Source organism: Leuciscus leuciscus (genome assembly GCF_965113295.1).
Source record: "Leuciscus leuciscus genome assembly, chromosome: 4".
NCBI lineage: Eukaryota > Metazoa > Chordata > Actinopteri > Cypriniformes > Leuciscidae > Leuciscus > Leuciscus leuciscus.
This window is the reverse complement of record NC_138728.1, coordinates 48292112-48318998: the sequence shown is the minus strand read 5'-3', so window position 1 is coordinate 48318998 and position 26887 is coordinate 48292112. Positions and strand designations below refer to the sequence as shown.

General features: G+C 42.7%; 2 protein-coding genes across 4 annotated transcripts in view; both read right to left on the bottom strand.

Annotated features, from left to right (window-relative positions):
* The window catches only part of LOC309496977 (NLR family CARD domain-containing protein 3-like), a 78522-nt gene that overhangs the window by 34508 nt on the left and 17127 nt on the right, over positions 1–26887 (bottom strand). For all 3 annotated transcript variants that reach the window (XM_082167181.1, XM_082167183.1, XM_082167182.1), the window contains one exon: positions 1062–1235. In XM_082167181.1, coding sequence (XP_082023307.1) covers positions 1062–1235 — 174 coding nt within the window. The remainder of the gene's footprint in view (positions 1–1061; positions 1236–26887) is intronic.
* Positions 4162–6042, bottom strand: LOC309497035 (zinc finger MYM-type protein 1-like). The gene is made up of 2 exons (XM_082167295.1): positions 5687–6042; positions 4162–5652 (listed from the first exon to the last, which is right to left on the bottom strand). Exon 2 carries the CDS (start codon positions 5513–5515, stop codon positions 4613–4615), a length of 903 nt encoding a protein of 300 aa, XP_082023421.1. The 5' UTR covers positions 5516–5652; positions 5687–6042; the 3' UTR covers positions 4162–4612.

The following is a 26887-nucleotide window of genomic DNA, read 5'->3' as shown; positions in this document are numbered from 1 at the left end:
GGCTCATTCTCTTTAAGTGGAAACATGCATGCCCTCCTTCATATGATAGATTAATAAAAGAAAGATCTTGTGTTTAAAGCTAAAAAAAAAAATCTTTGAAAGGGTCTTTAAAAACCTTTCATAAAACATGGAAACCTTTGGGGTTTTTTTTCCAAAAAATGTTTTTTGGCTTTTGTTTGAACAATAAAACAAAATAAAAATGAATTACCTTTGTTAAATGATATTGATATCATTGATCTCACACTTGAAAACACAGACGAGGATTAACTATATATATATATATATATATATATATATATATATATATATATATATATATATATATATATATATATATCATTGTATTTTATTGTGTTGTACACTTATTGTATTGTTTAACTATTACACGTATAGTATTTTTTTATCGTTATTGTCATATGTATTGTATTGTATGTGTAGTGTGGTTGTACTTGGGACATTAAGAACAGAGGGAAGAAAAGCAAGATGTGGTTCATTTAATTTTTATATATACAAGATGTTGTATCTGCACAAAATGCCAATAAATATATTTTGAAATAAGAAAAGTCGGGTATGTGCACATGCATCACCCCACTGGACCTCACCTAACACAGGCCCCCTTTCAGACATACTACATAAGTTGCAAAACTATTTTACTGATGAAATCTGTGTGTGCGTTTTTATGGGAGAGTGGGATAAAGTGAATAATTTATTTTTGTAGGAAAATCCTGTTGTTTGTTATATTTTCTTTGTCTTTGTGGGTTTTGGTTCTTTTGCTGTTGTCGGCTGTCAGGACCTCTGAAATTTGCAAAGTGATATGGAACTGTAATGCAGTCAAGACCTGCCAAGAACTACTTTACCAGTGCGTTTACTGTAAATAATTGCACACCTTATAATGTTCGTCAGCCAATCAGAATGAAGCATTCAACAGCCCATAGCATAACTAGAGCTAAACCTCTGTAAATTCTCAATAAGAACTTTTGTAAATGTAGTAATGTGAGTAATAAGTGAAGGTTGAAATGCTGTTTTTTGAGTGTTTAATCAACTCTTCATGCTCTACATACTTGAGTTTATCCAGTCTGTAGTTTGGATCCTCCAGTTTATCAGTGAGCAGCTTGACTCCTGAATCTCCTGGGTGATTGTAGCTCAGATCCAGCTCTCTCAGGTGTGAGGGGTTTGAACTCAGAGCTGAAGACACATAACCACAGCCTTCCTCTGTCACCATACAGCCAGACAATCTACAAAGACATACAGCAACAGTCCACATGACATTAGTTTGGCAATCAGACGTTACTATCACACACTGATCTTGGCTGCGCTTCCCAAAATAATCTAAGAATAAATGATTTTTTTTTTTCAAAATTACATTGTTTTGAATTGAAAATCTTTAATTTACATTTAGACAAGAAACATTAACAGTCATACAAATAACAGTAAATGTGTGCATATTTCAAAAGTTGCAATGAATTATAGTTGCTAATAAATTCTTCATTTCCCTTAAATATCTTCAAAAGATTTTTTTTTTTTTTATCTGTTTATTGAACTTTTACAATAATACTAAAATACATATACAGGAGAATAGTGAAAAATATATGAAGCTCATAACATCTCTCAGCCAGTCATCATCAGATGGAGGGAGATTTTGTTTCCATAGCAGAAGAATGTGCCGTCTAGCTAATAATGTTGAGAAGGCAAAAGCCTTTGCTGGATTTCCAGACAAAAATAAGTGACATTTGGAGAAAGTCCAAAAAGTGCAACCAAAGGGCAAGGCTCAATCTGTCTCTTTGTAACTAAAGACAAACAATTAAAGATTTATTGCCAAAAAGATGTTAAGGATGGACATAACCAAAACATGTGTAATAAATCAGCAGGGGCCTGATGGCAATGATCACAGAGAGGATCAACACCAGGCTTAATTTTTGCCAACCTCACTTTTGTCCAGTTAATTCGATGAATACATTTTAATTGGATAAGACTATGATGAGCACAAATAGAAGAGGTATGAACACGGGACAGGATCTGGTTCCAAGTCTCCATCAATAGTGAGGCATGAGGCATAGATCCGACTCCCACGGTTGTCTAATAAAAGAGAGAGAGGAAGTGGAGATGGAGGAAATCAGCCTGTATATCGTAGACAATGCACTCCCTTTATCTAAGGCTACTTCAAGAATCTGATCAAGCGAAGATTTTGGTGGAAGATTCAGAAAGTCAGGGAATGAATTTAACAATATTTCTGAGCTGCAAATATCTAAACAATTGTGCACAAGAGAGAGAATTTTTGTTTCAATTGTAAAAAGCTGGAAAAAAACATTACCAATGTAAATATCATTGACAGCCGAAATTCCTGCTCTCTGACAAATATTAAATGCTTTGTCATTAAGTCAGGGGGTGAATAAAGGGTTACGGTTTATAGGTGAAACCACTGGCAAACGCTGAAGGCCGAAATGGGTTTGGAATTAGGACCAAATCCATAACGATTGCTGGACAATAGAATTGGCGTAAGGACAGCGCGAGATGGCAGTAAGAGGACCACACAATAGTGTGGCAGGCGAGACTGGGGAGCAGGAACCCTCTTCAATACCGCCCCAAGCCGGGACCAAGTCACTGAGCCCGAAATGACTCTGAAACCAGAACAATGTAGAGTGTATATTTGCTGCCCAGTAGTAAAATAAGAAATTAGGAAGGGCAAGCCCACCCTCAAGCTTTGGTTTCTGAAGTATTTCTCTACGGATTCTGGCTGGTCCTTTGTTCCAAATAAAAGATGAGATGTGTTGATTTAGAGTCTTAAAAAAAGATTTTGGTATACAAATTGGGACACATTAAAATAAATACAGAAATCTAGTTAAAACGTTCATCTTCACCGAATTCACGCGTCCAGCCAATGAAAGGGGAAGGGCCGACCAGTGAGTAAAATCTTTCTGCACTCGTTGGAGGAGCGTGATAAAATTAGCCTTGAAAAGATCTAAGCACTTACGTGTAAATATTACTCCTAAATATTTAAAACTATGGGAAGCAACTTTAAACACTGAAGCACTCGTTGGTAAATCAGAAATTGGAAAATGTATTGGATATAACTCACTTTTATTTATATTAAATTTATAACCGGAGAAGAGGCTAAAGGAATTAGTAATTCTCAATACTTTGGGTAAAGAAACATCCGGATCAGAGATAAAGAGCAACACATCATCGCCGTATAAATACATTTTGTGAACAGCACCAGCTCTCCTAATTCCCTGTATGGCCGGCTCACTACGAATGGCAATTGCCAAGGGTTCAATTGCCAATGCAAAAAGCATTTGTCAAAATCAAAGAAATACAAGACTGACTGTGATGAAGCGAGACCCACTGCTCGCTTCCGGGGAAGGGAATAAAGGTAACTTGGGTCCGTGAGGATGTAAACAGAATGATGGCTTACTCGCAGAGCACTCTTGTGCAAGGTGTAATTTATTTACAGTGGCAAAAAACAGACAGTCCACAGTGAAATATATATACAGGTGCACACAAAAAACTAAAAAGTACCAAAAATAAATAAAATAAAAATAAAGACGAAAAACTCTCCAAAACGTATCCACAGTAACAAGGTTTGCTTGAGGCACCGCAGTTGCACTCTCGCTCTGACATGGTTAACAAGTCCTGATTGTGAGTCTGGCCTCCCTTTTTATAGGCCAGACTCCGCCTTCTTTGGAAAACACCCATTGAGAGGTAAAGATATATATCTAAATCCTTACCAGTTCATTATACCCACCAAAATGTTCATCAATCAACATTAAACAATATTTCTCACTGGTAATTATCAAATAAATACATTGTAATAATTAGGGCTGGGGGAATTAACGCGTTAATCTTTGCGATTAATTTGAAATGTTTAACGCGTTAAAAAAAAAATAACGCAATTGACGCAGCACTTTTTTTTTTTGCCTCGTTTTAATGATTTCCTGTTGCGTCTGCTATTAAAAAGGCCGAAATATGCCGTCCCGCCCCTCCATGTTCGGCGGTCAGGTTTCATTCTCGGACAGCTTTCATGAGCGAGTCTTTTCCGCTCGGTATGTGCATCGCGCTCTGTGCTGCGCGCGTGAGTGTGTGTGTGTCGGTCGGTCGGCGCGCTCTGTGCTCCGCGCGCGCGTGTGTGTGTGTGTGTGCAGTGGCGTAGCAGCCATTATAAAAGTGGGGGGGACAAAAGCTGTATGGTGGTGTGACCCAAAGGTGATGTTCATAATAATACATTCTAGATAGAATAGTAATTGGCATTTTAAAGCACCCTAGTGGCAATTTTGGGAAAATGCCATGATAGCTTACAGCAACCTATTTTTGTGAAATCATACTCAAAATAAAAAAAATACTGCAGGACTTCGGACTTTAAGCCCACTGTGGACATCTATACTTTATTTTTATGAAATAAAGATATTTTATTATATTTACAATATTTCAGTTACACAACACTTGAACAATAACTTTTATCATACTTCTTAACAGTTGGACAAAAAAAAAAAAAGTGTTCAATGAGTATACAGATTACATCTACAGTAATTTTTTACTTTTTTATAAAAATATATCAATAAAACCTAAATCAATGTATTTACAAGGTTTTAATATTATCAAAATCGAAGTGAGATTTTTAATCAAAACTTCCAAACTGAATTTTTCGGCTTTCCTTGCAGGCCACAAATTGTTGAGCAATTTTTTTTCTCGCTAATTGATCAAGTTTTTCCTTGTGTATATGACACACAGCAACACTATTCAGCCGTGTTTGTGTCATGGTACTACGAAGCCATGTTTTTAGCCTCCTGAGACCACTGAAACTTCTCTCAGCTTCTGCTGAGGACACAGGAGTGACAAGCAGCAGTCTGACAAGTGTTTCCACCTGATCAAAAAGACTACGGACTTCTGGACACATCCCCTGAAGGATGCTTGCTGCTTCACTGCTGGACTGCATATTATGCTTTGATCTGAACATTGCCAATTGTGTGTTAAGGGATATTTTGTCCAGTTCTGGGTACATTTGTACCACATTATCATCAACCACCCCTGTTAAGAGGATGTTTTCCAGATTCCTTAGCATCAGCAACCCTTCCTGCTCAAAACGTTCTCTGAACTGCATATCCACAACATCAAGCACTTTGTAAAACTCTGTTTTGTAATATTCAGATGGAGATGAATGTACATGTGCACAAGCCTGACCAGTTAGACGTTTAGGAGGATTACGAGTACGGGGCAGTGCAATTGGAGAGAGATCAAGGATTTGGCACATTTCTGATGCTTTGGTGTAGAAAATGTGAAACCTTTCTGAATTTCTTTTATTTGCAACAGCATCCCTCACATAAGCAACAGCAGAAAGCATACCATTGATGGTCTGTGTTCGACTTTGGAGAGATGTGTTGAGATTCTCCAATTCTTCTATAACCTCTAAGGCAAGCAGAAGACCAAGAACTACATTTCCCTGCTGGAATCTGTCATGTAGTCCATTTGCCCTGTTAGCCGTGTCTGAGCTGCCCGCTGCCATTTCATTCAGAGCAACCATTACAGACTCATACTGATTCAGCACTGCATGGATAGCACTGGAGCGAACTGTCCATCTTGTGGGACAAAGGGGCCTTATAGTTTGAAAGGACCCTTGAACAGATTTTGCAACTTCCTTGAACAAAGATTTAAATTTACCTGACTGCCCAAACAAAATTCCTAACTCATGAACCCACTGTAAAGCACTGTGGACAACACGTGAGGCAGTACAAGCATGCTGTGTAATGAGATTTACACAATGGGCACCACAGTGGATGTATGGGGCAAGAGGTTGTTCCTTTTTAATGATGGCCTGTGCTCCAGAATGCCTGCCAGCCATATTTGCTGCACCATCATATGCCTGCCCTCGTAATCCAGAAATGGGCAAATTTAAACGAACCAACACATCTTTCACAACCTTTGCAAGATTCTCTCCTGTCCCCACAGATACCTCATAAAGGCCAATAAACTCTTCATGAATCATCAAATCGCTATCTACATATCGGAGACAAATTGCTTCTTGCTCTTTGCCTGAAACATCTTGCGTTCCGTCCATCATTACAGAAAACTGCAACTGAGGGAGTGATCAGTTCTCTCTTCTCAGCAGAAGTGTAGTCCTTTCTGCCTGACAACCACTTTCTGAGACACAGATCTTCTTCTGCCTTGTATTTCAGCACCTGATGAAGATTTCCCTCACTATCATCATGCCCTCTTAGGGCCAAGCCCTGCCTTGCCAACAGTTGCACAGCACCAATGATTTTTAACAGATTTGCTCTCGCTTCCTCTTGTTGTGATGCCTGAACACTACACAGCTGTGCCTTAACTGATCTGTCTTCATATACACATGTTGTTACTGCTGTCTTGTGACAATCTGATTTTTCATGTGAACTGAATCGTTCAAGAGCTTTCTTCCAATTCTTGAAACCAGTTGAAAGAAATGCTGGTTCTGTATTTTTCGCAAGGGAAGATACTTGTGTTTTAAAAGCTTTGCTACAATAAAAACACAAAACACCTTCAACATTTGGATCGAAATGGAGCCATTTAAATTTGCTGTACCACTGTGTCTGAAATGAAAGGGTACGGTCTGACAGTGTTTGCTTTATGATAAGTTTGGGATCAGGATGGTTTGGTTTTGTTGCTGAGAAATGTTGGTCTGAGTCTGCAGATTCTTCCCTGTTCATCAAATCAGTTCTCTCTTCTCTTCGGTTTTCACATGGTTCCTCACTTTTTCCCTCATCTCCCTCTCTCTCTTCCTCTCTTTCCTTCCCTTCCTCACACATGACTGACACTTCCTCACAAACATCCTAAAAAACAATATAAACAGCATATATCACTCATTTATTGACTCATTTGCCATTTCCACTGTTAAACACAACTTAAAGTTTTTCATTTAGATTTATATTTAGCAACCCTTTTTAGCCTAATACAGTACTTAACACTATTGGAACATAAATACAATTTCATAAAACAAATTTTATTTAACAGTTTGAACATAAAATAAAATAAATTATATTTTGTTTTATGGAATTAAATTGATTTAAGGAATTAAATGTATGTGTAATTCCTTAAAATAGTGGCAAGTAGTCCCAATTAAGAAAACACTGCCTTAAAATTGTCAATCCTCTTTTTTTATACAAATGTCACCTGTACACATTCTGGAGTGGTCGAGCAACTGTCCTCCCCTCTCTCTGCCAGTGACATCACAGCCTGCCTTTCCTACAGACCAGTTAGGACATAGATAGCAGTAATAAATTAAAAGACTAAAATTTGTAAATAATGTGATAAAATAAAGAAATAATTTGACACAAAAATATTGATTTAAAAAGGAGTTTATTCATTTAAAAACGATTGTATTGCTTCCGCTAAAGAAAATAGTCCGTTCCGCGTCCATAGCAACGCTCTGTTTTTCACGGTGTGTTATACTTCGCAGCGGTCTGTTATCAAGAAATAACAGACTGCATTCTACATTGGAATTCAGCCAAGCCATGTAATAAGTCTAATTTAACAGACACTTTTATCCAAAGCGACAAGTAGGAGAGCATTTAACACACACTCGGCACAATCCGGCGCGACGTGACGAGGTCCATACGGGTTCTGTTGTCTCACGTCTTACAGCGTTACAGTTGGTTAAATCATAACAATAGGTTACTGTCGTAACCCCGGTTCTCTGAAACATCGAGTGGAGAGATCCACCTATGGGAAGGGCATCCGTACCTGACCTCTGCAGAAGCATCCAATTGCACCAAGTCTGGCTAGACAGACAGAAGCGCGCAGCCAATGCCAGGTAAGGCCACACCCCCTTACCTAAGGCATATAGCTGTCAGGCGCGCTGCTATTCCTCAGTAAGTATATTCGCTTCTCGTGCGGCAAGCGGGGCGAAGCTGGTGGATCTCTCCACTCGATGTTTCAGAGAACCGGGGTTACGACAGTAACCTATTGTTCTCTTTCATCATCTCGTTTCGAGATCCACCTATGGGAGAGACATGGACAGCTCCCCGATTGCCCAATACACTCACAGTGAGGTTCTGAAGGCCAGAGAAGGACGGTCACCTCAGAGAGGCGGTGCCTGACACGTCCCACAAACATGACCCTGCAAGGGTGACGCCACGCTAAACTGCTGTGGACAAGCAGGGCATGAAACATGCATGAGACCCATACATGATAATGGCCCCCGCACCACCAATGCACATAGCTAAACCCAAGAAGGAATGCGAATGCTTGGTGACAGGAATGAACATGGCCAGCCGGCCCATTCACTCTTCGTTGGTTAACCCAACGGGGCTGTGGGAAAGGGCTAAGAGGACCCTACCCCTAGGACCGAATGTGCCACCGAGGTTCTGGTGACATCCAACCGGTAGTAACGCTCAAAGGTATGAGGAGAGGCCCAGCTGGCCGCGGAGCAGATGTCTTGCAGTGGCACTCCCCTGAACAAAGCCCAAGAGGCGGCTAAGCCCCTTGTAGAATGAGCTCTGATGCCCCCTGGGGGCTGCACTCCCTTTGCTTCATAAGCCATAGTATAGCGTCCACAAGCCAATGTGAGAGGCATTGCTTTGAAATGGGACTCCCCTTGTGCGGGGGAGCCCTTGAAACAAAGAGCTGGTCGCTCTTGCGGAAAGCACTGGTCCTGGTCATACATGCTTGCAGAGCGCGACCGGGACACAGAGCATTCAGCCCCTGATCCTCCGAGGAGGCAAAGGGTGGAGGGTGAAAAGCGGATAGCTCCAAAACCTCCGAAGTGAACACAGGGAAGCATTTCGGCATGAAGGCCGGGTTAGGCTTAAGGGAAACCTTATCTCCACTTAAGGAGAATTTGGCGCACGAGGGTTGAACCGAGAGTGCATGTAGCTCACTGACCCGTTTAGCAGAGGCCAAGGCCGAGAGCAAAGCTGTCTTGAGGGACAGCAGCTTAAGGGAAATACTTCCCAGAGGCTCAAAAGGATAAAGAGACCGCGCTTCCAGCACCATGGAGAGGTCCTACCCTGGAACAGATCTCCTGATGACCGGCAAAGAGCGGCGTGCACCCTTCATAAAACTGCGGGTTAGAGGGTGCTGCCTGACGGTGAAGCCCTCAAAACCCACATGACAGGCTGAAAACGCAGCCAGGTAGACCTTAATGGTGGAAAAGGACCTGCCTCTTTCCATGAGGTCTTGCAGGAAACCCAAAATATCAGGCACCGAGCACTGATAAGATGTGAGACCACGCCCATCACACCACCCTTCGAACACTTGCCACTTCCAGCCATATAGGGATCGTGTGGAAACGGCCCTGGCATTCTGAGTGGTGGCGATTACACGCGGCGGGAGCCCCAGTGCATTTAGGTTCGTCCTCTCACAGGCCAGGCCCAGAGAGTCACCCTGTCCGGGTGGGGGTGGTAAATCTCCCCGTTGGCTTGGGACAGTATGTCCGTGCGAGGGGGGAGGCGCCATGGCTCGGCGTACAACAGAGGGATTATCTCTGCCAGCCACGGGGCTTTGAGCCACCTGGGTGCTATCAGAATGAGAGACAGGCCGTGCCCTCTCACCCTGGCCAGTGTGAAAATATCAGGCACAGGGGAGGAAAACCATACAGCAGCACTTTGGGCCATGGGTGGGCCAGTGCGTCTGCCCTGAGGGGCGCGTCCACGTCCTTTAGTCGAGAAGAACATAGGACAATGGTGGTTTTCGCGCGAGGCGAAAAGATCTACGGCTGCCTGTCTAAATCTCATCCATAACATCTCCACTATCTGCGGGTGAAGACGCCAATCCCCTTAGATTGGGTTTCCCCTCGATAGCAGATCCGCGCCTCTGTTCAGAATGCTCGAACATGAGTCACGCGTAATGACAGAAAAACCCGTCTGCTCCACACCAACTAAGCTAGAGCGTGGAGTTTCGACGAGCGCATGCCGCCCTGACGGTTGATATAAGCCACTGCCGTGGTATTATCGCACCGTACTAGAACGGGATGTCCCTGCAGGCGAGGCAGAAAATGATTCAGAGCTTTCCAAATGGTAAAAGCTCTAAATAGTTAATGTGCGCTGAACGTAGTCTGCTCAGCCACAGACCGTTCACCATTCTGCCTTCCTGGGTGGTTCCCCAGCCTGTTAAGGACGCATCTGTCGTCACAACTTTCCGCATCGTAACCGTCCCAAGGGGGTTCCCTGAGCGTAAAGTTCTCGCTCTCCCAATGGCGCAGGGCCGCCGAGCAGGCGCGCGTCACTGTTACCGAGCGGCAGAGATCGCGAATCGGGCTGAAATGTAGTGACAAAACCCATTTCGTGAACGCTCTCATTCTCAGGAGACCCAACGGCACAACTTGGATAGATGAAGCCATGAGACCCTGCAGCCTGAGGCATGTGCGATATTGTACTCTCGCCCCTTCTCTGAACTGAGACAGACAGTTCATCAGAGAGCGAACACGCTCTTGAGAGAGACGCGCTCGCAAGGAGACTGAGTTCAATTCCAAGCCCAGGAAAAAGACATTCTGACTGGGAGTCAGATTGTTTTTGCTCGCATTCACCTTGAACACGAGGGATGTGATGTGCGCGAGCACCCGGCCGGTGTCCAGCGACACCTTCTCCTTCGATTTGGCTATGATGAACCAATCGTATATGTAATTCAGAATTCTCAGCCCTGATAGTCTCAGGGGCGCCACGCCTGCCTCCGCACACAGACAGAAAGTTCGGGGACTCAAATTTTGCCCGAACGGAAGAACTGTGAATTCGTAACAAATGCCTTGGTAGGCGAGACGAAGATATTTCCTGTGTGGAGGGTAGATACTTATGTGAAAGAAAGCATCTTTCAGATCGACTGATGTGAACCAGTCGTTCTGCTTTATGGCACGGGCGAGAGAGCCTTGTGTCACATTCTGAAATTGTATTTCCTCAAATGTTTGTTCAACATTCGAAGGTCCATATAGGGCGGGGGGCACCATAAAAATACCAGGAATAAAAACCATGGTTTATAAGATTGGGTGGCACCATCTGAATCGCTCCCTTGTTTAGGAGGGAGGAAATTTCCTCTTTCAGAATGTGTGAGGCATTTTCTTCTGTGTGAGAAGAGAGAACGCCGTTGAAAAGTGGAGGTTTTATTGCAAACTGCAGCCTGTAACCCTAGGTTACGGTACGCAAAACCCACTCGGGCGCTGAAATGGCTTGCCAAGCCACTTCGTGACTCGAGAGCGCCCCCGCTCGGGCCGGAGCGGGGGTGTATGGGCCCAGCTGGTTCATTCGTGATGCAAAGTCGCCATCTAGTGGGCACACTAGAGGCGACATGCAGGGGTTCGGAGGGATTTCCTCCCTCTGCAGTGAGAAGTTTTCTCTGCGGAGAGAGGTCTTCTCTCCAAAACGAATTCATTTGATTCGTAACTTTGTGTGTTTTGTGTTGGGCAAACACTGGGGCCGGAGCCTTTATTGACAGAGTGAGGGGAACATAGTGTGGTGTCCACTGTGCTAAACTTTCCCTCACAAGGCCTGAAAGTGGGCGGAAAACACACATATCTCCTGAACACATGAACTGGGCAGTCTTAAGTGCAGGCAGAAAAATAATATCCGCGGAGTGAGATATTCTCTCTGTAACGGATTTATTTAATTTGTATGTTTTAAAGTGTTATTTAGTTATGTGTGTGTTTTGTGTTGGGGAACACAGGGGCCGAAGCCTTCCACACACAACGTCCACTAAAAACACACTGCAGGCAGAAAAATAATATCCCCGGAGAGAGATACTCTCTCTGTAACGGATTTATTTAATTCGTTTGTTTTAAAGTGTTATTTAGTTATGTGTGTGTTTTGTGTTGGGGAACACAGGGGCCGAAGCCTTCCACACACAACGTCCACTAAAAACACACTGCAGGCAGAAAAATAATATCCCCGGAGAGAGATATTCTCTCTGTAACGGATTTATTTAATTTGTATGTTTTAAAGTGTTATTTAGTTATGTGTGTGTTTTGTGTTGGGGAACACAGGGGCCGAAGCCTTCCACACACAACGTCCACTAAAAACACACTGCAGGCAGAAAAATAATATCCCCGGAGAGAGATACTCTCTCTGTAACGGATTTATTTAATTCGTTTGTTTTAAAGTGTTATTTAGTTATGTGTGTGTTTTGTGTTGGGGAACACAGGGGCCGAAGCCTTCCACACACAACGTCCACTAAAAACACATGGCTGGGCAGCCGCAACAGAGCTGTGAGCCCAGCTAGTTGATTTGTGAGGCAATGGAGCCCTCTTGTGGACGGACTCAGGGCGACATGCATGGGATCAGAGAGATTTGCTCTCTATGTTGGCAGATATATAAATCTGCACGAATTCATTTGATTCGTTTGTTAAATGTGTTGTTTAGTAATGTGTGTGTTTTGTGTTGGGAAACACTGGGGCCGAAGCCTTTAATAACTGGGTGAGGGGAACCAAGTGCGTGCAGTGTGGTAACACTGCTACGTACTTTTCCTCACGACAGCCCCGCTTGGGGGGGTACACACACACAACGTCCACTAAACGTCCTCGTGGCCCGTGAACGCGGGCTCGATACTCCCAACGGTCGAACAACAGGCAGGCCGCTTGCGTTCGGGGCCGCCTTCCTAGGAAGGCATAAATTGAAAGCCTCAACACGTAATCGTAACACATCAAGGCCCGTGAGACCGTGTTAACAGTCTAGCGGGACGCTCCAGTTTTAAGAGTTGTTTCCTCAGACTGGGCGGTGGTCTCAGCGCTTACCCGTCGTAAATATTCCTATCCTGGTCGGTGGCGCTCTGTGGAGCTGGCCACACAATATTAAGACGAACGGCCGCTCGCTCACAAACTTCCAGGAGGATGGACTGAGGCAAAGCCGCGTGAGCGCTAGCCTAGGGAACGCTAAAAGGACCGCGTCATCCCCGTCGCCGGAACCGGCCGGTTCGTCAACGAGAGTGAGGTTTTCCCGCGAAGATGTCCTCTTCAGGGAATGCGGATTGGGCTGATGTCAGCTCAAATATTTAGAGAGGTGGCGCTCCGGGAGTCCCCCGGTAGTGCGTCATCATCACCGTGTCCCCCATCCGAGTCAGAAAGGCCGAGCACGGCGCGCTTAGTAAAAAGCTACATGTGCAGCAATTACAATGACCGCAATTCTCTGGGTTCTCCAAAGCTTCTTGAGCGTGTTAAGCTCAAGCAAACAGCGCAGAACGAGAGGGTCCTTAGCGGCGATTATTAGAGCACCACACGCGGCCGGGCAGGCTCGTCGTGATAGGCTGTTCCCCGGAGAAGCGGCTGTTTAGACGGTCACATAGCCATGGGTGGGCTAGCGGTGAAGAACTCGGAAAAATCCGTGGCGGGCAGCCATGTAAGGAGGAGCAGGTGAAGGACAGCAAGAGCGCGGGCGGCTCCGGATGCAAAAAACACAGCGGATAGGCTGAAGAAACGACTGTCACTCACGTCTGGCGGAGGCTGATCTGGCGATATGTCCTCCTGAAGACTCGAAAGTGAGCAGCGTAACGTTAATCCAACCGAACTGTGTCAGTGCAGAGATCGCGAGAAGCGAATGTCAACTGAGGAATAGCAGCGCGCCTGACAGCTATATGCCTTAGGTAAGGGGGTGTGGCCTTACCTGGCATTGGCTGCGCGCTTCTGTCTGTCTAGCCAGACTTGGTGCAATTGGATGCTTCTGCAGAGGTCAGGTACGGATGCCCTTCCCATAGGTGGATCTCGAAACGAGATGATGAAAGAGAACAAGGAAACTTTACGCGTGATTCATGTCATCGCGACATACTGTAATACATTATACTTACAGTGTGTGTTTGAAAAAAGGATGTAATCATCCTCTGCTTTTTTCTGGGGTGCATTTTACCCCAGACGGCCAAACAGTAAAGTGTCTAAACGAACGAAAATTCTCAAGAGCAACGAGATTTGAAGCTCATGGCAGACACACCCAAGAGATGATTCGCGCTGTGATTGGCTGAATGTTTGTTCACTCAAGTCTAAGTAACAAATCAGAGAACACGGGCGGAAATAATATTGGCGCTGGGTCAAGCAGCGGCGAGCTCTCCGTTCCGTGTGTGTGTGTGTGTGTGTATGTATGTGTGTGTGTGTGTGTGTGTGTGTGTGTGTGTGTGTGTGTGTGTGTGTCGGCGGCTCTGTCGTTAACGGCCCAAAGGCTTCAATCATGTACTAAGCACTGGAAAAGTAAAGTCCACTCAAGTAACGTGAAATTTCTCTGTTGACTTCTGTTTGCTGAGCTGGTATAGCAATGCTGGGCAACAATGGTAAAATGACCTGCTCTGATCACATGCTCTGGTAATAATAGCTTTGTAGGACTATATTTTGTTTTAATAATTAATAAAATAATAATAATAATCTGTTAAATTGATTATGTTGATTGATTATTGAAAAAGAATAATATATTGATATATTGATGTTTAATATTTTAATATAGGGCTATTTTCTGTTCCCTTTTTTTCCTGTGTTGTTTAATTAGGTGATTCTAAGTTTAAATATTGATGATAACAAGCTTGGGGGAAGCGCAATTAATTGCAATTAATTACAGAAATTGTGCAATTAATTAGTTAATTTTTTTTAATCGATTCCCAGCCCTAGTAATAATACATCATTATTAACAATACCGAAACACATAAATACCAAACACTTAATTCACATATAATCCCCCCTAATCACAAGACAGTAGTGACAATTTGGCGCCACTGCACCGGCGCGACCCAACTATTATGTCATAAGTATCCGCTCTTCGTCTGCTCGGTTTGGCCGACGCAGCGTTTACCCGCCGCAAGCCCGACTACACCCATACAAGAAAACAAACAAACAAACAAACAAACGAACGAAGACACGCGAACAAAACACAAGACACAGACGATGTGTGTATGTGTGAAATGATCGGGTATGCTACTGGACTGAAGGGAAATGTGGTGTGGAGAAATGTCCGTGAGCCATCGGACCGGCGTGTGCACCCGCGTTGCCGATGGCAAAAACAACAGGTGAGGACGGGAATGGAGAGTGAATGGGGTATGTATCCAAGTGTGTTTGTGTGTGCGTGCCAGTGCTGCTCCCTCAGCGGTGACGATCAGACAGATTTGTCACACTGACGAAGGGTTGGAGGCAGGCAGCCATTATTAATGGGAGTCTAATCTAGACTAAAAACACATATCTTTGGCCTAGTATACACATAACAAATTATAGACTTCTATAATTCAATGTTAGGCTGCAAAGATTAGGTCAGCCGAAACCGGGAACACTTCCCATAAATCCTGATGTGCTTGTTAAATCATAAGAAGGATGGCGTCTACGCTAATATTACATACTGAACATATTGGGGAGGAATATAAAAGTTTTATCCAGGATATGAGTGTGTTGCCAAAACTGAATTTCTGTAGCACACAGAAAAGGTAATCCCATTCCACCCGATCAAAGACTTTCTCTGCGTCCAGTAGAGCCTCTGATGGGTGATAATTAGAGGAATAAATTATATTCAATGGCCTTCTTAAATTATGAGTACACCGTAGTCTGTTTTGAATAAAACCAGTTTGGTAGTTGTGTATGATTGCCAATCATTGGCAATCATTTTACCCAGTATCTTTACATCTATGTTCAAAATACTAATTGGCCTGTACGAACCACATTCGTGTGGGTCTTTGTCTTTTTTCAAAATCAGAGAAATACAAGACTGACGAAGGGTTGGAGGGAGGCAGCCATTATTAATGGAGTCTAATAACATATGAAATTTATTGATGAGGATAACCCCTTGAGAGATGAAACATCTCGTTTTCCAGCACATATACATTCACACTCACAAAAGCTCTCCCTCATCCCACCTCACCCGGCCCAACAAGTCATTATTGAGAACAAATCCATGTGTAAAACACATTGTGATATTAGGATGCATGACAACATTTACATAAGTATATATATATATATATATATATATATATATATATATATATATATATATATATATATATATATAAATAAATATATATATATATATATATATATATATATATATATATATATATATATAAATACACATATATATATACATATATACACATATACATGCGTTCTCGCACCTACACCCATACTCGCATATATACGCATAAATTTAAAAAAGGACAAAAAGCATCCCACATATTAGGTATAGAAAACAAAAATCAAGTCAAACATGAGGAAAACATTTACATAAACAGTTTGATTGCAAGTAAACAAAAAGAGATGTTTTGAAGGAACGCAAGGAAGTAACAGATCTTAGAGACACAGGCAGACTATTCCATTCTGAGGGGGCTTTAAATTTGAAGGCACGTGTACCACTCTCTTTAGAGATGTTTGGCACAGTAAAGGAGAGATATTCAGTGTGTCTCAATCTATAGCTGGGTCTATATGGAATTAAGTATTCCTTCAGGTAAGAGGGATAATCATAGTACATACATTTGAAAATGACCTGATACCAGTGATACTGTCTTCTGGCTTTTGGTGATAATAAATTCAGTGAGTCATTCATTACACAATGGTGAGTGGTAAAGGGGCATCTCAGCACAAACCTACATTTATTATTGAAAGCAACATTGAATGCTTTCAGGTTTGCTTCTGATGCGTTTTGATAGACAACATCTGCATAATCTAGTATGGGAAGTATTAATTGTGACACAATTCTTAACCTAATCAATTGAGTGAAACAGTTAATAGAACGATATAATATTCGTAAATTACAGTTAATCTTTTTTACTACAGAATTGATATGACACCTAAATGAAAGTTGTGAGTCAAGCCAAAGGCCCAGATATTTAAGTTCATCAACTTGTACAAGTGGAGTATCGTCTAAGAGTTTAAGTGAAAGATTATTATCTTGCTTCCGTGTAGCTGATCTAGTGGGGAACAGTATACTATATGACTTTTTCTTATTCAATAGAAGATGGTTGGATTGGAACCCGTGTTGAATAGCATTGAAGTTAGATTGCAATGAGGATTGAATCTTAGGAACAGTCACATTAGATGTATAAATCACTGTGTCATCTGCATATAGATGAATACATCAGTCTAAGCAAATTAGAGGAAGATCATTAATAAATAAAGAAAACAAAAGAGGCCCTAAAGAAGAACCTTGAGGAACACCTTTCTCCATTATTAAGGACTGTGATACACAACCATTAACATAAACACACTGACGTCTACAGTGAAGATAAGAATTAAACCAAAGAAGAGAGTGTTTAGAAAGGCCTATCGCATATAACTTATCAAGAAGCAAATAGTGATCGACCATATCAAAGGCCTTAGTGAGATCTATAAATATTGTACCAGTTGACATGTTATTGTCTAGGGAAGATGAAACATCGTTGGTAAATTTTAGAAGAGCAGTAGTTGTAGAGAAGTTTGGTCTGAAACCAGATTGATTTGGTGACAAAATAGAGAATTCATTAATATATTTAAATAATTGTTTAAATATTAGTTTTTCAAACACTTTTGCTATGCTACTAATGATAGAAATAGGTCTGTAGTTGTTGAGATCAAGTGTATCGCCACCCTTATGTATTGGTGTAACTCTGGCAGATTTCCACATTAATGGAACCACACAGGTGGATAAAGATAAATTAAATAGATCTGATAGAGGAAACGCCAGTACATGGGACGCGAGCTTAATAAACTTAATCTCCAGACCATCTGGATCTGTACCATTGCCTGACTTTAGTTCATAGATTACCTGCTGAATGTCAGTAGGATATATTGTGGCAAATGAAAAGGAACTGTTGGGCTCGTCTGCCAAACTAGAGAAAGGGAAATTAGAAAATTGTGAGCTACTAATAGAGGAAAAGTGTTGGTTGAAAGCATTGGCAACTATAGAAGGATCACTGATAACCTCATTATTAGCTTTAATTTTGGTAGCAATGCTTTTCGAAGAATTGTGTAATAAAGAGTTAAGACTTTTCCAAAAATTCTTAGAATTATTGAAGTTATTAAACAAAGAGTTTTTGTAATAATTTGATTAAGCATTTCTTGTTTTAGTCGTACACGTATTTCTTAATTGTTATATACAGCCAAATCTACTGAGTCCTTTGACAGGCGGTACTTTTCCCATGCCTTATCTCTTTGTTTAAAAAGATGTATTAAAGCCCTATTCGCACGGGATAAGTATTACCTGGTGACCTCTAGTAATTTGTAATAATCGCGGAGATTGTCTGTGATCTTAATCCCGTGCGAATCGGCCATGTCTGTAATTTGTAAAGTAAAAATTCCCCTGCAAATGACCTACCATATTTCGCTGAACACCGAGGTCCTGTGATAATATTAGTCCCGTGCGAATCGGCATCTCTGTGATTTGGCGAGTCGTTTATAATTTTGTCAATGTTTTTTTTTTTTTCTGTCCGCTTTATCCATCTTTCGCGAAGAATGGAGATTGCGTTGGAGTGTTTTGATAGTATTTGGGTGCGGGGTCATGGCTATAGCCTACACTAGGGCTGCACGATATTGGAAAAAAAAAAACATTGCAATATTTAGAACATATTTCTGTAAGAATTTGGTGAACGTTCTACGCAATACAACGTGGCGGCGCTCTTAATATTTGTTTGTTCATTAGGCTATAATTCCTAAAAATAAGTAAATGAAATCTCTCTCTCTCTCGCTCTCTCTCTGGTGCTGATGCAGTGACGCGTTCATGTAACCGGCACCTAAAAGCTGTCACTAAGAACCAGCAAAAGTAATGATTCTGAATATGTAAACTATTGCAATGAAACATTTTAATTGTTTATTAATAAACAAGTGTTTTCTGTGTCGGCTGCAAAGATGACGATAGGCTACTGACTCACGATCTGGAGAGAAATGCACATTTAATTTTTTTTAGTTTTGAATGGTTTTGTTTAAAAGTAGAGATTTCTGTAGATAAAATATATATATATATATATATATATATATATATATTTTTTTTTTTTTTTTTTTTTTACGTGTGTGAGGAGAGTAAGGCTACCTTATACGCTGAGTTTCGGTTCATGGATGATAGCGCTGTTCAGTTGAGGCGCTGGCGCCCTCCGTGTCTTGAATATCTATATTTACTTCTTATTAAATCCAGGAAATTGGATAATAAAACACTGATTAAAATGAAGATACAATTAATACAAAACGAAATTCGTTTTAAAGAAAGGCTTTGTGCTTTCTGTTTTAGGTATCTGTGAAAGTTTTAAAGCAGTATTTTAGTGCTGCGTTCAGAGCGGTCGCGTCCGTTATGAAGAACGGTCACGTTTTCCTCATAAATGCGAACACGAAAAATAAAAGACAAAATACTTTTTAAAAAAGACAACCATCCACAACTTTATAACACTGCAGTTAAAGTACCTCTTTTTGTAGCCGAAATAGTCCCAAATAAGCGGATCGTAGCTATAGGATTGCCAGTGAATGTTGGCTGTGAGCGGTGAGCAGCGGCACATTGTTCCATGTTCCTTACAGACATGTATAGCAGCATGCAGTAAGGAACATTCTTCTGTTTATGTTATATCATACAGACCTATAATAACGACAAGATATTTCCAAGCAATAGCCAGTTGACATCATATCCGGGAGATATGCCAGTAATTTCGAGTAAAATCACAGGCTTCGTTTATCCCGTGCGAATGCGCCGCACGAAATTCAGATGTGGGTGGGTAATTTCTAAATCACACGAGGTCCCCAGATAATACTTATCCAGTTCGAATAGGGCTTAAGTCAGCATCAATCCATGGTAAGTGTCGGCCCTTAACCTTTACTGATATCCAAGGGGCATGTTTATCAATTACTTTAAGAACTTCCGTATCCTCAACAAAAGGGATAAGATGAAACCTATTCCAATTTATTTCTAATAAATCTTGGATAAAAAAGTCAGTGTTAAAATGTTTGCTCTGTCTTACCCTGATCACCTTGGGTGGTAGGTGAGGTAATCTAATTTTCCATACACAGAAGACCATGGAATGATCACTGAAGCAATCGGGTAGGACACCAGATTCAGTAATTCTGTTAGAGTGGGTGACCAGAATCCAGTCCAACAAAGATTTGGATCTATGGTCAACCCTGGTAGGTTCTCTAATTAATTGAGTCAGATTTAAACCTTCAAAATAATTTCTATCATTTAAAGATGACCGATCCAACCAGTTAATGTTAAAATCACCAAGGATAATCATCTCGTTTAGGGGAGTTTGGAGGTCTGTAGATGTTCCCTATAATTAGCTGTTTATTTACGTGGAAACTAATTTTAACGAAAAGACATTCGAAGTATACTGGATTTTCCTTAGGAGCTTTAGACTCAGATAATAAAGTTGAGGAGACATAAATAGCTACCCCTCCTCCTCGAGTACCCCTATCAGCTCTATACAGAACATAACCATCCAATTTAATTTCCTCATCTAATATATTATTATTCAACCAGGTCTCAGACAGTTTAAACAAACATGTTTAGGAGCGCGTTTTAAGTGTTTGAGAAAACATCTTTCTGCACAGGGAACCCATCGGGCCCAGGGGTCTTGCCATTCTGTATACTCTGGATTGCTAGAACTATCTCCTCTGTGGAAAAGGATCATTCTAGCTCTTCTCTCATTGTGTCCATTATTGTAGGTATGGGCAAAGGTTTTTAAAAAATGTTTAGCTGACTTTTCCTTTAACTGAAATGCAAGAAGTTTACTTGGCTTGTCACCATTTAAAAAAAAATGCATGTTTAGTCTTCAGCAATAACTTTTCTGCCTGATGAGTTGATAACATTAAACTCAGATTGAAATTTGAGTCTCTTTTTCAAAATTTCAGGATCTTCCTTCTTTGTCTATTTACACAGGCTGAATTTGAAATGACTCGACCCCGAGCTTATGCTTTCAAAGATTTGCAAATTGTGGAAGATGAGGTCTCAGGGGTGGTGTTTATCTCCAAAAAGATATCTAATTGGGTTTTTAATGAATCACAAAATGCTTTATCAGAGAGCAGTAGAGAATTAAATCTCCAACTTCGAGAACCAAACATCTTATCCTGAAACTGAAGAGAAAGTGAAAGTGGAGCATGGTCAGATATAAGAATGCTATAAGAATAAGAAGAATATGAACAGGCCCCCACTTTAGACAACAATTTATTGTCTAAGAAAAAGTAATCATTGCGAGAGTAATTATGGTGGACATGAGAGAAAAATTTGTATTATCGTGCTGTGAGATATGAAAAACAGCAAATTGCGGTTTTAGAGGGTTGGGCAGGTTTAGTGGATGAACGGTCTAGAGAAGGGTTCAGAGAACAATTAAAATCACCTCACATAATAAGATAGTGTGAGTTTAGGTCAGTAGAGAGAATATTTCCTGAATAAAAGTTTGGTGCGTATATATTAGCCAGAGTCACATTTAAACCATAAAGAAGGCCTGAAACAATAACATATCTACCACCGGAATCAACTAAGGTTTGTGAAGGAGAAAACGGAATACACTTGTTGATAATAATTGCCACCCCTCTAGATTTACTGACAAATTTAGAATGATTAACTTGTCCAATCCATTTCTTATTAAATCTGGCATGATCTTTAAGTGGGTCTCTTGCAAAAAAAACCCCAATATGAGTATTTAAGGCGAGACACGGCAGGCAAAAACATCGGGTTTTTTTGTCTTCAATAACATGTCTTCTTTCAGACTTGTGCTGAAAAAAAGTCCAAAATACACATTTAGGTCTTTATTTTACTACACTTTGTCTGTTTGCGTCTGTAGATTTCGTCTAAATTCATCAAAAGTTGGCATTCTAAATCTTCACGCTGCTCCGCGATCGCTCTCTGCTCCCTATCATCACATGCACCGCTGGAAAGCTCTCGCTTTCCTTTGCAATGCTGTCGGATCCAAATTTAGTCATTTCGTGTTGATCAGCAACCAATCATGAAAGTACAATGGGGTGATTCTCGGAACCTATGAAGTGACGACTCCACGCCCGTGAGGAGACGACCCCACGCCCGTGAGGAGACGACCCCACGCCCGTGAGGAGACGACCCCACGCCCGTGAGGAGACGACCCCACGCCCGTGAGGAGACGACCCCACGCCCGTGAGGAGACGACCCCACGCCCGTGAGGAGACGACCCCACGCCCGTGAGGAGACGACCCCACGCCCGTGAGGAGACGACCCCACGCCGGCGATATGTTATGCCCTAAATTAATACATGATTAACTAACGGTATTTTTCTATGTACATTCCTGAAATGCACTTTCTGTAAAGCTGCTTTGAGACAATATGTATTGTGAAAAGCGTTATACAAATAAATTTGATTTGACTCGAAATGCGCAATCTCATTGGCTGATGCCAATTTCTGACAACTTGATTCGTTCAGAATCGTCACGTGACGCGCTCTGACATTTCCGCGCCGGTAGTTCAAAATGTCGAAAGATATGCGTGTAAAATTCTGTCACAGGTCGGGATGGGCCAAGCTAGACTGCACCCACCCCTGAACCAGGACCACCTCGAGGAGCGTGTCAGAGGAAGGAGTCGGAGACAGAGAATAAATTTAACAAGTTTTATTTCGAAGTAAAAGCAAATTGGAAATCCTAATCTAAAATCTTCTTCCTTGTGGCCCTCAGGGATCGAAGGTGGACGATGCAGCGGCCGGGGTCTCTCCCGCCCTCTTCCTCAGTGCGAACCCTGCAGTGGATGGACGGCGAACAGGTGAGTGGTCAAGTAGGTCTTTCGCAGGAGGGAATGCGGTTGGCAAGTGAGCAGTCCGGTAAGTCTCCTCTGGTAAGTAGGTAATTCCGGCCTTCCTTCCTTCTTTCACAGGTGCGGAATTTGTGGCGGATGGATGTCAGTCAGGTACGTATATGGCAGGTACACGGTCTTAAGGTAGGGTGGCCAGGGGAGTCTTCCTTGAGAGAGGTGTGGTCAGACTCTTCTACTTTCCTTGTGACACCAGAGCAGGGCTTTAAGCAGGTACACGGCAAGCTGGGGAGTATATAGGTGGAGAACACACTGAATGGCGACTCCAACACGGCACACGGTTCCCACGCTCGCTCACAGAGGGGGGCAGACACTTCTCCAGTACAGGTGGGTTACAAGGTGGTAACAGACTCGAAGTCGACGGGCTGTATGGAGCTTCTTCCGAGACAGACAGAATGAACAAGCTGCAAACGAAGGGTGCAGATCTCACGTTCGTTGAAGGAGGACAGCCACTGCTCACCACACAGGTGGGCCGCCGGTATGCCACAGACTCGCAGTCGACGACCGAACAGGGCTTCTCCTGAGACAGGCGGACTGGATGTTTCAGACAGAGTATGCAGTCTTCACGTTCGTTGCAGAGGGACAGGCACTTCTCCAGTACAGGTGGGTTACAAGGCGGTAACAGACGCGAAGTCGCCAGACGGTACAGACTTCGTCCGGTCGGACAGAATGAGTACTTCAACAGTATACAATTCCCACGGTTGTTGCAAGGGAACGCGCACTTCTCACAATATAGGTGGGTTGCGGGGCTGCAGCAGACTCGAAGTCGACGGGCTGCACGGGATTTCTTCTGAGACAGACAGAATGAATGCTTCAAACAGGACGTACAGCTCTCACGCTGTTTCTAAGGGGGCGACCACTTCTCACAGTACAGGTGGGCTACAAGGATGCAGCAGACTCGAAGTCGACAAGCTGGACGGGGCTTCTTAATATAGGTGGGTTGCGGGGCTGCAGCAGACTCGAAGTCGACGGGCTGCACGGGACTTCTTCTGGAACAGACAGAATGAATGCTTCAAACAGGACGCACAGCTCTCACGCTGTTTCTAAGGGGCCGACCACTTATCACAGTACAGGTGGGCTACAAGGATGCAGCAGACTCGAAGTCGACAAGCTGGACGGGGCTTCTTAATATAGGTGGGTTGCGGGGCTGCAGCAGACTCGAAGTCGACGGGCTGCACGGGACTTCTTCTGGAACAGACAGAATGAATGCTTCAAACAGGACGCACAGCTCTCACGCTGTTTCTAAGGGGCCGACCACTTATCACAGTACAGGTGGGCTACAAGGATGCAGCAGACTCGAAGTCGACAAGCTGGACGGGGCTTCTTAATATAGGTGGGTTGCGGGGCTGCAGCAGACTCGAAGTCGACGGGCTGCACGGGACTTCTTCTGGAACAGACAGAATGAATGCTTCAAACAGGACGCACAGCTCTCACGCTGTTTCTAAGGGGCCGACCACTTATCACAGTACAGGTGGGCTACAAGGATGCAGCAGACTCGAAGTCGACAAGCTGGACGGGGCTTCTTCTGGAACAGACAGAACGAGTACTTCAACAGTATGCAATTCTCACGGTTGTTGCAAGGGGACGCACGCTTCTTACAATATAGGTGGGTTGCGGGACTGCAGCAGACTCGAAGTCGACGGCCTGCACGGGACTTCTTCTGAGACAGACAGGATGAATGCTTCAAACAGGATGTACAGCTCTCACTCTTTCTCTGAGGGGGACGACCACTTCTCACAATACAGGTGGGCTACAAAGATGTCGCCGACTCGAAGTCGACAAGCTGAACGGGGCTTCTTCTGACACAGACAGAGTGGATATTTCAGACAGAGCGTGCCAACCTCACGTTCGTGACAGAGGGACAGTCACTTCTTCCAGCACAGGTGGGTTACAAGTGTACGGCAGACTCGAGGTCGACAAAACAAACGGGAACTCTTCAGAGGCAAACAGTGAACATTTCAACAGGGCATCTCCTCTCCTATTAGCACAAACAGAGGGGTTAAATTCTAATCCCAGATGATAATTCTCCGACCTCCAGATAGATAGAACAGATCAATGTCACTGAGCTCTCATTAATGACAGTAGACCAGCATGACATATGGAGAGTGCACGGTAAAGAGAAATGTATCTTCCACACACACACGACAATTCCACTTCAAGCATATAATGTGGGAGAAAACGTCAATTTTGGGCACTGCAAACTCACTTCACGAAGTGCAATTTAAAGCCAGCACTCACCCTTGGGTCTCTGTCCGAGGGGGCCGCGATCATCAATGTTGCGAAGGAGGTTTTGAGATGTTGTTCTTCACAAACACAGTCAGAGTTCACATCACCATTTATAATGGAGGAAGAGATAAGAGATCGATAATGAATCAGTACAATCCACTCAGTGATATTTATGATCGTGATCCAAACACTCCAAACCACATCCAATTCAGTGTCGAATGCATGCAATTACGAGACTCAGTTCTCGGTTACTTAGCTCCTCTCCAATGCCAACGGGGTATTTCACTCTCCCTCTATTGCCCTCGAGTCCCTCATCAAGTCAACACTCTCCTCTTCATTCGACAGTACTCCAATAACTGCAACCACCCGATAAAACGACTTCTCACGGGGGAGAAGCACCTTAACAGCCTCCTTCTCTTGCTTTTTATATTCTCTCAAATGCTGACGGGGCCTCACCCAAACTCTCAGAGTAAATTCCCCACACCTGTTGTCAATCTGTCATTTGGGGTTGTCATGGCAACAGACGCACACGCAGGCCTGGGGACGGTGTTACACTCAAAGTGTCCCAACGGGAACACTGCTTCAGCAGGAATAAGTTCCATATGCTACTTGTCACACCGTGACAAAATTCTCTCAGAAAACCCGAAAACAGTTGTCATTAGCAAGAAGTCACAAGGGATTACCAACGAAGACAGAAGATGATGAAATGCCATCACATAGTGCGTCGATGCGAAAACTGTCGTTTGGAAACCAGGAGTGTTCAGACAGCGGAGGTAATCAAAGCGCCACACAGCAGTGGCCGATAGTTCATGTAGCGCATTTGAATGAACTGATCGGTGGTTTAATTTGTCCTAATTGCGCAGGGACAGGGCTGAAAGTTAACATCGATCCGAAGAATCATGGGTTCTGTAGTAGTTTAGTACTAGTCAAGTCAAGTCAAGTTTATTTGTATAGCGCTTTTCACAATACAGATTGTATCAAAGCAGCTTCACAGTATTAAATTTAAATAATACAACAAAGTTTGTTTCAAGAGGAATTTATTGATTGATAAAATTAAATTAAATATCCCCAAAATATCCCCAACTGAGCAAGCCAAAGGCAACAGTGGCAAGGAACCGAAAAACTCCATCAAGTGACCTAATGGTGTCCCAAAACTCCATCAGGTGACCTAATGGTGTCCTAAAACTCCATCAAGTGACTTAATGGAGAAAATAAAACCTTGGGAGAACCCAGGCTCAGTCGGGGGCCAGTTCTCCTCTGGCATTTATGAGCTAGAGGCCGGATTGTAGTTTGAACTGTGGGATTATATGAATGCCTGGCTGAAGAGATGCGACTTTAATCTAGTTTTAAACTGGGAGAGCGAGTCTGAGCAACGAACAGTATCAGGAAGACTATTCCAGAGTTTTGGAGCCAAATGTGAAAATGCTCTCCCTCCTTTGGTGGTTCTGGATATCCTCGGTATGACCAAAAGCCTTGAATTTAGTGATCTTAAAGAACGCGATGGATTATAGGGCGATAGAAGATCCGTTAAATAGACTGGAGCTAAGCCGTTTAGGGCTTTATAAGTCAGTAGCAATATCTTATAATTAATACGGAGCTTTATAGGTAACCAATGCAGTGATGATAAAATCGGTGTTATATGATCATATTTTCTTGATCTCGTAAGAACTCTAGCGGCGGCATTTTGGACTAACTGTAGCTTGTTTATTGAGGATGCAGGACAACCAGCTAATAAAGCATTACAGTAATCCAGTCTCGAGGTCATGAATGCATGAACTAACTTTTCTGCATCAGAAACTGATAGCATATTACGTAGCTTAGCAATGTTTCTAAGGTGCAAAAAGGCTGTTTTTGTAACATATGAAATGATTTTCAAAAGACAGGTTGCAATCGAGTATAACACCCAGGTCTTTTACTGTAGAGGATAAAGTAACAGGACATCCTATGATGTTAAAGTTGTATTGTGAAAGGTTTTGTGGGCGGTTTTTTGAACCGATAAGTATTACCTCTGTCTTGTCTGGATTTAATAAAAGAAAATTACG